The 13,030-nt window shown below is 41.6% G+C and overlaps 1 protein-coding gene and 1 pseudogene across 2 annotated transcripts; one reads left to right on the forward strand and one right to left on the reverse strand.

Annotated features, from left to right (window-relative positions):
* Nucleotides 1-495: 495 nt before the first annotated feature.
* On the reverse strand, nt 496-7,127 carry LOC123427740 (probable ubiquitin-conjugating enzyme E2 25). 2 transcript variants are annotated; one of them, XM_045111869.1, is made up of 7 exons: nt 7,018-7,127; nt 6,834-6,927; nt 3,074-3,484; nt 2,938-3,001; nt 2,438-2,577; nt 2,045-2,356; nt 496-1,039 (listed from the first exon to the last, which is right to left on the reverse strand). In XM_045111869.1, exons 1-7 carry the CDS (start codon nt 7,029-7,031, stop codon nt 686-688), a joined length of 1,389 nt encoding a protein of 462 aa, XP_044967804.1. In that variant the 5' UTR covers nt 7,032-7,127; the 3' UTR covers nt 496-685. The 2 variants fall into 2 exon arrangements, with proteins under 2 accessions (XP_044967804.1, XP_044967796.1); XM_045111861.1 differs by having other exon boundaries at nt 6,834-7,046.
* Nucleotides 7,128-9,042: 1,915 nt separating this feature from the next.
* On the forward strand, nt 9,043-10,077 carry LOC123427757 (annotated as a pseudogene).
* The last annotated feature ends 2,953 nt before the right edge of the window (nt 10,078-13,030 follow it).

Consider the following 13,030-nt stretch of genomic DNA (forward strand, 5'->3'; position numbering starts at 1 on the left):
CTATCTATTGAAATGTAGATCCAGTATCTGCGAAAACTATTACTCCCTCCCGTCCATATTACTTATCACTCAGAAGATGTATCTAGCAAGCCCTCTTGATTCCTGCATTGGCATCTGCTATTGACTAGCAGGAACCAATGTTTCTATCCTCTTGATTCCTGCATTGGTATCTGCTATTGACTAGCAGGAACCAATGTTCTATCCTTCAAAATGTACTGACATGCCCTCTTGATTCCTGCATTGGTATCTACTCCCTCCGTTTTTAAATATAAAACCTTCTAAAGATTAATACGGACTGCATACGAATGTATATAAATGCATTTTCGAGTGTAGATTCACTCATTTTGCTCCCATTGGGAGGATCTCGTGAACAACTAAATCACGACAGTATGGACATGTAGCCTCACGTACTAGTAGCTCATTAGCAAACGATATCCTCCAGAGCATCTAGGATAAAATGTTAGGATCTCGTGAACAAGGGGGTGGATACTTCAGTTAGCATCTAAAACCATTACTTTTTTTTCCAGTTCCGAGTCCACAGGATCAGTACAGCAAAGGGCGCAAAAAGAAAGAGCTATCTACATAGCATTCCTATAGTTAGGCAAGAAATGAAACCATCATTTTATGGACTTCACTCCTATTTATGGAACCACCACAGATATCTGGTGCTGCAGCCGCGGATCCTTCAAGCAGCAGCAGGCTGACTCTTCTTCAACTTCTCGGCACAGAACTTCTTGGTGTCAGCACCCTTCACATTGAACTCCATCAGGAGTTCTTCAAACAGAACCTCCATGTTGGTCTTGAAGGATGCAGGGCGAACTACACCTGCGCCTGCACGCAAATCTACCTCATTATTCTTTGGCTTCACTGCACTGCTGGAGCTGGATCCTTCTGCATTTGCGGTTTGCAGCTCCTTGTCCTCATCGTCCTCGTCAGGAACTACGGACCCAACTGTGTTACCCTCCATGTAATATTTGCATGCAGCCAGAATGGCACGGCCGCGCTCACGGAAGTGGCCGGCAACGAGATCTTCGAAGTGCTGAAACAAGCAAAGCAACAGCCAACAATAAAGGTTATTCGATTTTCTGGTATGGTGGCTATGTAATCTAAAAGCTACTCGGTGCACTGCACCCTACAGAAGATAATAACAATTTCCATACTACAACCAAATTAAGTGCCAAATTTGTGCTTGTCATACTGAGGTACACTGGGCAAACTAGATACGGAATCAAGCAACCTTTACTGATTCTAGCAAGATTTTGCTGCTATGCTGTCTTTGCTACCAAAAAGAACTGTCATATCAGAAACAGGGAGAAAACAAAATATTTTCAACCTTGAATTCTTGCGTGGATTCAGGATAACACAAAAACAGAGCCCAAGCTAACGTCCAACTGGAGGGTCTTCTACCTTCTAGCCCACAAGAGTAACCTCGTGTCACTCCATCATGGTTCAAATGTTCAAAGTCAAATTGACGATGTTCTCTTCTAGAAAGAAGTCCACCATTCAACTCTGAACGCGGGCACAAGTTCACTTTTGAACAGTAAAACTAAAACCGTCTGGCTCACAAGCTATTGAAATAGTAAAAAAAATCACCCTAGAGTAGTTTCACAAGTAGTTAAGTAGTTTTTGATGACATGCATGTCACATGTGCACCACATCACTGCCATGTCACCAAATTCTGTTTACTGGTCTGTTTTATCAATTTTTCTCTTCCATTTCTAGCGTTTCTTGTGAAAGATATTTATACAAATGGTGGAACTTATTTTAGATTGTTAGGTCCTGGCTGTGACATGGTGGAAATGTGGTATCCACATTAACAAACGGACTATTTGTGAAATCACCCGAGGGCAAAAATCGGATGGTTTCAACAGTTTGATGTTACAGTTCAGTAGATTATTTCTGTTGTCTATCTTTCCCTTCGAACAAAATAGCATCATATACGTCCACATTTAGCAAGTTATATTTTGGACGAATCTTCGGAACTGTGAGTACTTGTGCACCCATGTCCGGAACTGCGAGAGCCTGATAATTAGCAGTATGTTACCTGTGGAGCCCTGCGAAGCGAGTACAACATTGTCCTACATGAGTACTGAAATGTTGTGTCATTATACTCCAAGGCAGTCCTCTGCCCACTAGCATTGTTGGCATATGTTTCATATCCTGGCTCATTGAAGTATGGCTTCTCATTCAATACGAGAGCTTGAATGGAGATTAGCACTTGTAGCATGGTCGAGTGAGCTGAGTTCCACTTCTCACAACCATGACCTTCCCAGGTGCCTAGGAGGCTAAGGCAGACTTTTCCACAAGCATACAAGTTTGGATTAAGCCGAAGTCCTCCAGAATGATAGTACACAGTCTGCAAAAGCACCAGAACGGGTATTTCACTCAAAATATGGAAATACATTACATAAGAAGTTATCAGAATGTCGACACTTACTGGAGGAGTTGCAGGATAACTAGAAGTAAATTGAGCATCAAAGAAGAAAAGGCCATCATGGTAGGGTGTTCCCTGAGGCCCAATCATCACAGCCCTGAGAAGGTCCATTCGATTCTCTGAGACACGGACGTATATGGACACTGCACAGAAGAACAATAATTCATGTAAATAGTACAAGAAAGCGTGTTTCTAAGCTTTAGCAATTTTAAACCAGGATAGTCAGCAGTGAGCTGCAGACTTTGTAAAAAAATGTAGGTGAAAGTATACAATAAGATGATTAATTTAAAACACATTAAAAAACACTATCGATAGAGCTTTCTTCTAGAAGACAACATATGGCCTCAGAAGAACAAAATTTGCACAAAATTCAAAGAAAAACTGAGTAATGTAGAAGTGGGTGGTTCAAATCAGATCCTCAATGTGCTTCAAAATTTATGTCTATCACTTGCGGGGAGAATTTTAAGCACATATTTATATTTTCTTTCTTGGATATAGCTGACCTGGTAAATCGTTCTCCAGGAGTTTCCAGTCGTGCTGAATTCTTTTTGTCCACGCTTTCCCTGCCTAAAGTGGTGTTAAAGAACAAATAAGTATCCGAGTCGAAAAGAACGTACAAAAAAAAGCATAGGGTTTTACCTTTCCAACAGGTTTATTAGCATAATGATGATCAGAGAAATCCTCAACAGTGTCAAACTGTTTAAAAAACTTGTATTTCTTACCAATGTCATCCTCTATTTCTGACATTGACTTAAAATTGCCAGGGCCATCATCAGTTGCAGCTTTCTGCAACCATGGTACAGTAGCCTCCACACCTGGAGGCAGATCTAAATCGTCAAATTTATCAGCCAGCTGCTGGTTGAAATCACTTTCATCAAACTCATAGTCAGATCCTTCATTGTCATCATCGTAGCAGCCTTCGTCTTCATCATCCATATCATAATCTTCTTCTTCAATTTCACCAGAGTCAAAATTCTGTAGCTCAGTTTCAGATGCTTCGAAGGAGTTATTTTCTGTACAGGATCCAACTTTATCACTGGATGATGATCCCTGTAAAATATGCCAATGTAGTTATAATCAAACACAGCTTTTCCACAATAAATACAAACTTCCACAGGTAGTTGTAAATTTAAGTCACATATCATGATCCACTGCTCTTCTCTACCAGCATTAGATATGAAGTATATGGCATGAGGAATCTACAATGTTTTACCAATAGTCTCCACAAGACCTCTTTGGAAACAAAGTAACTAGCAAAAAATGCCCCCAAAAGACAAAACATTGTGGTGCTACTGTCTAGTCGGCGGCATAATTTAAAAACCTTATCCAGTGATTAAACCATTGGGATGGTTCATCGGTTCGCTTATCGTATTATTAGGTGTGATGGTACATAAATCAGGTACGAGTAAGTTATCTTTCCATCCTAAGTAACCAAACAACATCAGTCCAGGTGGTTACAATAGTCTGTCGCTTCACCAAGGAGCCTCGAGGTACTAGGTCCAATCCCAGCCCACGCAAATATATTTTTCCAGCACGGTGACACTGCAGCAAGAATTACGAGTCTAGCCGAGGTTGACACTCATAGACTAATCGTGACTACTGCTGGACTAGTCGGCATGGTACTGTAGTACTCAACTTACAGTACCCAGCTACTAATACATAGCATGTATTATATACTATATATTACCATAAAGTATACAGTAAAAATTGAATGCATTGGAAGTGGATGAAGGACCTGGGACCTGTGCCAACTGTAATATCCAATGGCCAGAGCCTTCATCACATCGCCACGAACCAAGAAGGCAGGGGAGAAATCAAACCCAAGAAGAATGGAAGGAGTTTAGGGAGAGAATAGTAGCTAGAACAGCAGAGGACTGCTTGCTTGTCATCGCCGGCGGATCCACGAGGAGCACAGCAGAAGAAGGGCAGATCCAGTGGAGGAACACAGCAGCAGAGGAGGACAACAAGAGAGGAGCACAAAAGCAGAGGGGCGGATCCAGGGGAGGAGGAGAACAAGCAGAGAGTGGAGCAGAGTGCTCCTGGCCACCGGTGGCGGCAGCCGTGGGCGGCGGTGGCCTGGTCCCAGGTGAGGCTGTCAGGTGCTTGTTGTGGAGGAGCCTGGAAAGCTAGGATTGCAGATTTTCCCTCCCGAGGGCTGCTCACTTATCCCTAAAAGATTGAGCCGATCGGCTCAAACACGATGACTACTGAACTAGTCCACGACTAGTTGCTTCACCCCTCGACTCACAGAGCTAGTCTACACGAAGAACCTAGTAGACAATCCGTCTGAGACTACTAGACTAGTTGCGCGACTAGTCAAGACTAGCTGTTCAACTCATAATCCTTGCACTGCAGGCCAGCTGGACAGAGAAATATGTTTGTTGGAAAACCAGATTCTGGCTGGGTCAGTTGCAGGACGGCCTTCTCACTGAACCAGAGCTGAGCAGGCTGCATTTTTTTTCTTGTTGAACCACCAGTTACCTCTCAATTTTTTAAACTAGGATAAGTGGAATGGTGGTGGTGAGGGTGGGGGGTCCCTGTCTTGTCTCCACAGTGTCCATATTTATTGTAGACTAAAACATCCTATAAAATTGACTTTGCAATAATATACGACCTAAAGTTAATTTGGTAATTTTTAAGTTACTGTTTTGTCCACAAAACAAGCAATGCCCGTTAGAGAGGGTATAAAAAATCACTTGTTCAACAAATAAATAAACAAGTACAAAAGCTCAAGATCATCACAACTTTTCAATTTCTCTCCCTGGCGGACAAACAGCTAGCAGAACACAAGCAATGCCTTCATCCACATCAAACTAAGAAATGTCGAGCATGCTGTAGTATTAATTTAACAGGCAAAGAAGGGCTTCTTTGATTCAAAGGATTCTCAAATGAATTTTGGAGGATTTTAATCCTTAGGAATTTTTCCTCTATGGGTTATTTGATTCATACGATTGTAAACCATAGGATTTTTTCCTTAGATTATTTGCACTAGATTTCATAGGAAATTTTCCATCCACTGCAACCTCCTTGAAATAATCCTACATTTTTCCTGTGCACAAACAAGCATCCTTACGTTTAGAGGTGCTTTGGCAAATACAGTGGCATGCCACTCTATTCCTGTGTTTTTCTATTCCCACATTTTGCAAATCCTGTGAATCAGAGAGGCACAAAGTTCAAACATGCGAAAATTTATTCAGTAATAATTAACACATAAATCTAAAAAGTGCTACGGAAACCATGATACTCCAAAACCTTCTCATTTCCACAATGGTACTAGAATATCCCAAGGGGAATTGCCCTCACGTTCAACATGAGACGTTGTGGCCTGCCACAAGTGTCTTGCGTTGCTAGATCACTGGCCCCCAAAAAAATCATACCTCTATAGCTCACACACCTGCATGCTCTGCTAAAAGTTCATGTGTACAACTGCTCAAACTCCTACCAGCTTACCACTAGAGCATCAAAATTCACGCATAACGAATTTAAGAGACACCTATCATGGCGATACAGTCATAAGATTATACTCCCTCCGTTCCAAAATATAAGACCTTTTAGAGATTTCACTAGAAGACTACATACGGGGCAAAATGAGTGAATCTATATTCTAAAATATGTCTATGTACATCCTTATGTAGTTCATAGTGCAATGTCTAAAAGGTCTTATATTTAGGAACGGAGGGAGTATAAAATATGAGTGAGATGCTCGAGGTAGCTAGATTAGCCACACAGACACTTCCATGGTCAAACAAATGTTTCAAGCTTATTAGCAATACATGGACATTCTAGAGACACGCCATCGATTGAATATGCTAGAATGTATACCTTGCAGTTTTCATTACCATGTATATTTATGTACTCATCCGTGTGTAAACAAGATTTACAAGATCAAAACTTCGGCAAACAACATATACAAGCACAGACCGCAATTCTACGAACACAACGAAACTACAAAGAAACACCAGATATTATTTCTAGTCTCTACAGGCCCACAGACCCACAAAAAAAACGGTAAATAAAAAACATTTTACTGTAAACCCATAGAATGTTAATTCAAGTGCCCAGGAAACCCCAATCCTACCACAATCAATCTCCAGAAACCTAAATACAAAATTGTCCGGCAAACCCTACTACCCTTATATGCTATTAAGATATTTTCCACTTCAAAATCAAAAGCACGCCCCAAATCCACAAACCTAAACCACAAGAAAAAACTGAATTATTATTTAATTATTAAAAAATACAATCACACCCAAGTAGGTCAAAACCCTCGTGTCACGCTCCGCAACAAGGCAACGGCCGCAACATCGGATTGCACGGAAACCGCTCGGGTAGCGAACCAGAAGAAGGGAGGTTACGGACGGAATTTGCGGAGACGCCGAGGTCGCGCTACGACTAGTACCTGGCAGCGCTGGCGTTTCTGCTGCTGCACGGCGTCCCAGGCGGCGGCGTCGGCGGCACGGCAAGACGACGCGCCCCCTTGCATGTGCGGGTACCTGGGATGGATCATGGAGCCGATCAAAAAACTGCTTGGAAACACAATCGACGGCTGATTCTTCGAAGGGGGGGGGGGGGGGGGGGCGCACTCGGAGGCGTCCATGGCGAGGTCCAATGGGTGTCACGGCAAGTGGCGGGGGAGGGGCCGAGTGGGGGGTGCGCGGACGAGGGCGAGGGCGTTGTGCGCGTAGCGGTGCGCAGGGGCGGACGCAGAGTAACATTAGTCGTGTGCCGCCACCGACCGTCGATGACGCGAGCTCCTTGCGGGACCAGCCGGCAGTGAGATCACACGCCGGTGGCCCACGCGTGAAGGGGGCCTTTTCCTTTTTATTTTTGTTTCCGTGCGGCGACGACTACTACCGGGCCTGGGAGGCGGGCTACGGCCACCGAGAAAGCGACCCACGCGCGGGGAAGCCAAGGCCGGAGTCCGGGTTCGGGCCCGAGGTCAGTGAGAGAGTGGTATGAGGATAGGCCTACCGAGGGGAGCTGCTCGTGCTTTCAGGTTGCCCCTCTGTGCGAAGGGCCATCTAGAAGGTTCTTGAACCGGGTTTTTTCCTTTTTTTTTCTGGGCCGGCCCAGTCGGGCGACCCCCTATGCATCCGCTCGGCCGTTGGCCGTAACGAGCGGCGCATAGGAGGTCCCCTCTTTCAGCGCCGGTACGGGATAGTGGCGCTTTAAGCGCCTCGAACTTGGGCCGGCCCAACGCGGGTGCTCGCTCGCTCCACTGCTCGATCGCTCTGTAACCTCCCTGATTCATTTGTTACTTTTTCAGTCACGGTTGAACCATCAACCTTTAACCAGTCAACTGTTGGATTAAAAAAAAATCATGAATTCAAAAATATTCATGAATTTCCAAAAGACGTTTACAAACTTCAAAACACTGACAAATTTAGTCAAAAAACATCAAATTTAAAAAACTTCACAAAATTTATAAAAAATATCGAATTTGAAGAAAAAAGTTCATCAAATTTGAAGAAAAAAGTTAATCAAATTTGAATAAAAAAAAGTTCAACAGATTTTAAAAAAGTTCATCAATTTTTAAAAAAATGAAAATGTAAAAGTTCATCGAATTTGAGCAAAAACAGTTCATTGATTTTGAAAAAAATTCACGAATTTTAAAATATGTTCCCCGATTTTCAAATAAGTTAACTGATTTCAAAAAACGTTCATAGATTTAGAAAAAGTTCACAAATTTTAAAATAATGGAAAAAGTTTTGAAAAGTTAATGGATTTTTAAAAAGTTCATCGGATCTAAAAATAGTTCATCAAATTTGAAAAAAGATTATCAAATTTGAAAAAGTTCATCGAACCTGACAAATATTCAGTGGAATAAAAAAACTGATTTTTAAAAAAAATTATCAAAATTGAAAATAGTTCATCAAGTTTGAAAAAAGGTTCATTGAATTTGAAAAATGTTCATGTATTTTCGACAAAACAATCAATGAATTTGAAAAAAGTTCATCTGATTTGAGAAAAGGTTCACCAAATTTGTATAATAACTCATCAAATTTGAATAAAGTCAAACAATTTTGAAAAAATTCATCAACATTGACAAAAATAATGGATTAAAAAAGTTCTTCGGATCTGAAAATAGTTCACCGAATTTGAAAAAAAGTTCATCGAATTTGGAAAAAGTTCATCGAACTTGAAAAATGTTCAACGAAACTAAAAAAATGATTTTCAAAATTTCATGCAATTTGAAAATAGTTCATCAAGTTTGGAAAAAAATCTTCAAAATTTACGAAAACAAATCATCGAATTTGAAAAAACGTACATCAAATTTGAAAAAAAAAATCATCAATTTTAAAGAAAAAATCATGAATTTGAAACAAAATCATCATACGAGAAAGAAGAAGGAAAAAAAGGAAAGAGAAAAAAACAGAAACGACAAAAAAGGAAAAAGGAAGAAAGGAAAAAAACAAAGGAAGGAATCTTTATCTTTACCTAATAATAAAGAGGCTATTGTTTCTGTCGGAAAACCCGCCGTGATGATTTTACAAAAAAGCCCTTGCTATTTATGACATTCAACCCGCAGTCCCTTTAACTGGATCTGACAAAATGTTTCCCCCCACTCCCCGGCGAAGCGGAGCGACCCACCCACCCATCCCACGGCGATGTCGACGGCGGCGTACACGGTGCTCCGTGGGTGCCGGTCCTTCATGTCCTCGGCGGCGGCGGCTGACGCAAGAAGCCTGCAGCGGCGGCGGCGAAGGGAGGCGGAACGGACGCCGTGAAACCCAAGGCGGTCAAGAAGAAGGGCCCGGTCGATCCGAACAACCTCCGCGGGATCATGCGGCCGGTGCCGGTGTCCGATACCCTGAGCAAATTCGGCGACGCCCCCAACATCTCCTGCTCCGGCGTCCTCGAGATCGTGTGGGACTACGTCAAGGCCAACTCCCTCCAAGTAGTGCCCGTCGACGGAGTCCTAGCTGTCCGTTGATCCTATTTGTGCGGTCTCGCCTGTATTGCGGCGTGTTAATCCTTGGAATGTTGGATTGGGGTGGGGATTTCAAAGAAGTGAACCCCGTTTTGGTTGATTTGGTTGTAGATTCGTTTGTGTTACCAGCGATTAGCGACTGTATTGCCTGAGTTGATGTTGGGCTGGGGCTGGTGGTGGGGCGAAACGCCAATGGTGGCTTTGGGTGTAGTTTTCTTTCAGTTGTTCATCAGGGATCTGCTGCTGTATTCTAGCAGTAACTTGTACATAAAAATTGACAAAAGTTTCATCCAAATTAGAGTTGTTCTCACCCCTGATAAATTTTGTGGGTTCTGCTTAAGATAAAGCATCTTTCATTTGTTTGTGTTGCAAGATTATTTTAGAGGGAAACCCCTCCATGGTGTACTTCATTCCTCGTTCCTGTGTCCTAGGTAGATAGTGTATTAATCTCACTGGGTAGACTGCCTTAACAATATTTTAATTATGCGCCGAGGTTGTTGTGCTGTACATCTATCCAGTGAATTAATTGACAGAAGCATCATTATAGGCAGCTCCATGATATTGATACAATACATCAGAAAATAGTACAGTGTGCAGGCGTCCTCAAATTTCGCTCCAAATGACTCATGTATTCTACAGGAAAAACACTCGCTCTAAATAGCATCACCATCAAATTGTTTGATCTGGCCTCTGATGTGTCGGCTCTGTTTCAGCTGCAATTGAGCTTGTGTTATTACCGCGGAAGAATATTGTTCTTACTTATGGTGACTAGATTAGCTAAATTATATCAATAACTAGCTATTTATGCTAACTCCCTACTTACTTTGGGGAGGGTGGATGACTATCATTGTACGTCTATCGATCATGTTTTGCATAATGAGCTGTGTGCATCCTCTCTTTCCTTTGCTCCAGATTTGATCACGGAAGCTATTCGGTATTTTGGAAATTTGTATAACATGACACTAAGGTTGTATCATGACTTATGAGTCTGTCGACAAAATGATCTCATCACAAAAATAAAACCATTTTATCTCACCATGTTCAGGTATGTATTCAAACATGGAGTGTCGCCACCCACCCGATGATTTACAACAGAATAGGTTTGATGCTTTGTTTTGTTAGTCGTAATTTTCGATGACTTGCATCAATGGTGTTCTTCTTCAGGTATTGTTGGTCAGGAGCTACTTCTCATAAAAGATACAGAGGGTTTGCTTAGTGCAGTCGTCGCTGGAGCTGAGAGGGAGGGAATCTGGCTGTTGGGATTAGCGCAGATGTTGTGACCCTTTTCCCACAAGGCCGTTGCAATACTCCTCGCCTTCCGAGGCACCTGAAGATAAGGTCGAGTCCGCCGCTGCAGCTAAGACCTTCGTCGCGGCTGAAGACATCGCCGAGCGACGCTATGGATGCATATGCTATTCGCTCAGACTCAACATAGCCCTGGCCAACCTGCCATGTCTGATCAACAAGGCCCGCCCCCTACTAGCACACTTGCATCTGCTACTGGAGGTAATTAGCCAGTCACCGAATGCTTCCTCTATTTTAATGGATGTTGCTTCTTTAGGTAAAGATCTGGCCAAATGGGGATATCTAATTTGGATATGGGGATCCTCAGTTTCTTTTTCGCAGTAACCTAAGATTGTTCATCAAATATTTGCTGGCTGCCAAGAAACTTCCTCAGATAAATAATGTACAATCAGAAAATATAGAGTATGTTATTCTTCTAATACATTTCCTGTTATCCATGTGGCAAACCGTTCATGTTTCTACAATGTCACATCCACGCTCAAGCTAGAATGCAGATAGGATTGGACTTCCAGTATACCGCAAAAGTAGAGATGAGTCACGCTATTCAATCATGGTTTGGAGAGGTCAAACTTCATAGCTAGATTTTTTGGTATGCTCAGATATAATAAAACGTGATGGGCCTCTTACAACGCACTGCTGATATGACAGACCAAGCAAAAGAATTAAAGAAGATATTGCTAAAATGAAGACCATTTTAATTGCTATTTCATTTAGAAAAATCCACTCTTGAGCTTATCGCCAATCAATTTCTTCCTTTGCGTACAACTTAACCTTCATTTTCTACTGATGCAGATGTAATATTGCTTCAGGGTTGGTAGCAATAGTTCTTCAGAGCCACTAAGTAAAAATTGACAAGGAAGAAAGTGTTTTTATTAGTCTCTTTGATTTTCTTCTGCTTGGGGAGTTCCTACATGTATTAGTAGCTAATGCTTTATCCTATACTTTAGGATACACTTTACTGCAGATGGGTGTTCACATGCTTCATGCTTTTAAGTATCTACTTTCACATAATAACTCGGTCTCTATGTTTCTTGAGAGGATAGGACTAACTGAAAAATATTATATGGCTCACAACATGAAGAAGCATGCAGTAATTTATAAGTTTTGTGTCTGCTAAACTTCGGTTCTTATTCGAAACTTGGTCAGATTGTAAACTGATGCTGATGCATTTCTAAGATACACGCTCAAGCTGAAGAGTTAATTGTATTAGGTTAAAGAAACCAGCCAACTACATTATATGTCACATCAGCTTGGACTCGGGGAGTTGTTAAAACGTAGGCTTTATGGTTTTTACTCTAGGTATGCAACTAGAGTCATCTTCACTTGCTTTTGGTGTGCTGTGCTTGACAGGAGACTAAGATGGTTAGTTTGCAAAATTCATGGATAAATTAGGAAGATATTGTAATTGTTTTTGCACATGTTGGACTATCTTATGCTTCTAAAGGAGTCCTGTCATGTTGTTCTTATCTTGGTGTACATATAAATTGTTCTCCGAGACTGACTGAATAGTCTTCGTTACCATAAATGTTGTTCCTTTCGTTGGTATATACAATTGCTTGATGTTGTTTGCGAAAATTAAATAAGTGAAGTTCTGATGAAGGTTATGCGGTAAGTATTATCAATCTGTGTGAAGTATGTAAAATTAGCCCACTCCATTTGTGTGAAAGCTTCTATGTTTGTGTTGTCTACTGGTCATGTATGGTCAGTGTTTGTGTGCGACCAGAGGTGCAGACGAAGATCTCATTTGACTTGATGTTATCCGTCACCGACTCACAGAAGGAAGGACCAAGTGTTTGCTCCGTAGCGAACCTGTTGCAACGCACGAGCTGTTTTGCTAGATAAGGCTCACGTGGCTATCTAATTCACTTGCTATATGTCATGTTCGAGCTCTGAAGAACATAGTGAATTTGTTTGTTTAGAAGAACAGATGTCATTGTTTGAACTCTCTTGTTGTACCATCTTTATATCTGAGAACTAAAGGATCTACTTTTTTAATTAGGAACCAATTTAAGTAGCAAGTCTATTTTTCCTTGGTTAGTTGTATCATTGTTTTCCAAGACTGAGCACTAATTGACAACCATGATCATCCGCCCATCGATTAGTTTGCTTTTCATTTTTTTACTAATTTTCTAGCTAAGTGAATTCTATCAGAAGCTATGAACCTTACCAACGCCCGCGATTGGACTCTTGGTGTTTCTGAATTCTGAATGAACTACAAGAAGCCAATTTCTGAATGAATTTGTTGAGGATTTGCATGGTTATTCTTCAACCAGAGTGCATGGCTATTCTTGGGTTTGAGCCTTAGCCATGCAACAATGAGATCTTAATGCGCTGTTTTGTGAGCCCTTTAAACTAAAATC

This window comes from Hordeum vulgare, chromosome 1H (assembly GCF_904849725.1).
Source record: "Hordeum vulgare subsp. vulgare chromosome 1H, MorexV3_pseudomolecules_assembly, whole genome shotgun sequence".
NCBI lineage: Eukaryota > Viridiplantae > Streptophyta > Magnoliopsida > Poales > Poaceae > Hordeum > Hordeum vulgare.

Bases quoted from the DNA above. Each gene is read 5' to 3' on its own strand.
- LOC123427740 (XM_045111861.1), bottom strand. From the start codon at position 7,031: ATGGACGCCTCCGAGTGCGCCCCCCCCCCCCCCCCCCCTTCGAAGAAT. The intron at 2,357-2,437 runs GTAAGTGTCGAC...GTGCTTTTGCAG, and splicing joins GTTATCCTGCAACTCCTCCA to ACTGTGTACTATCATTCTGG. The intron at 1,040-2,044 runs GTAACATACTGC...TGCTTGTTTCAG, and splicing joins CGCTTCGCAGGGCTCCACAG to CACTTCGAAGATCTCGTTGC.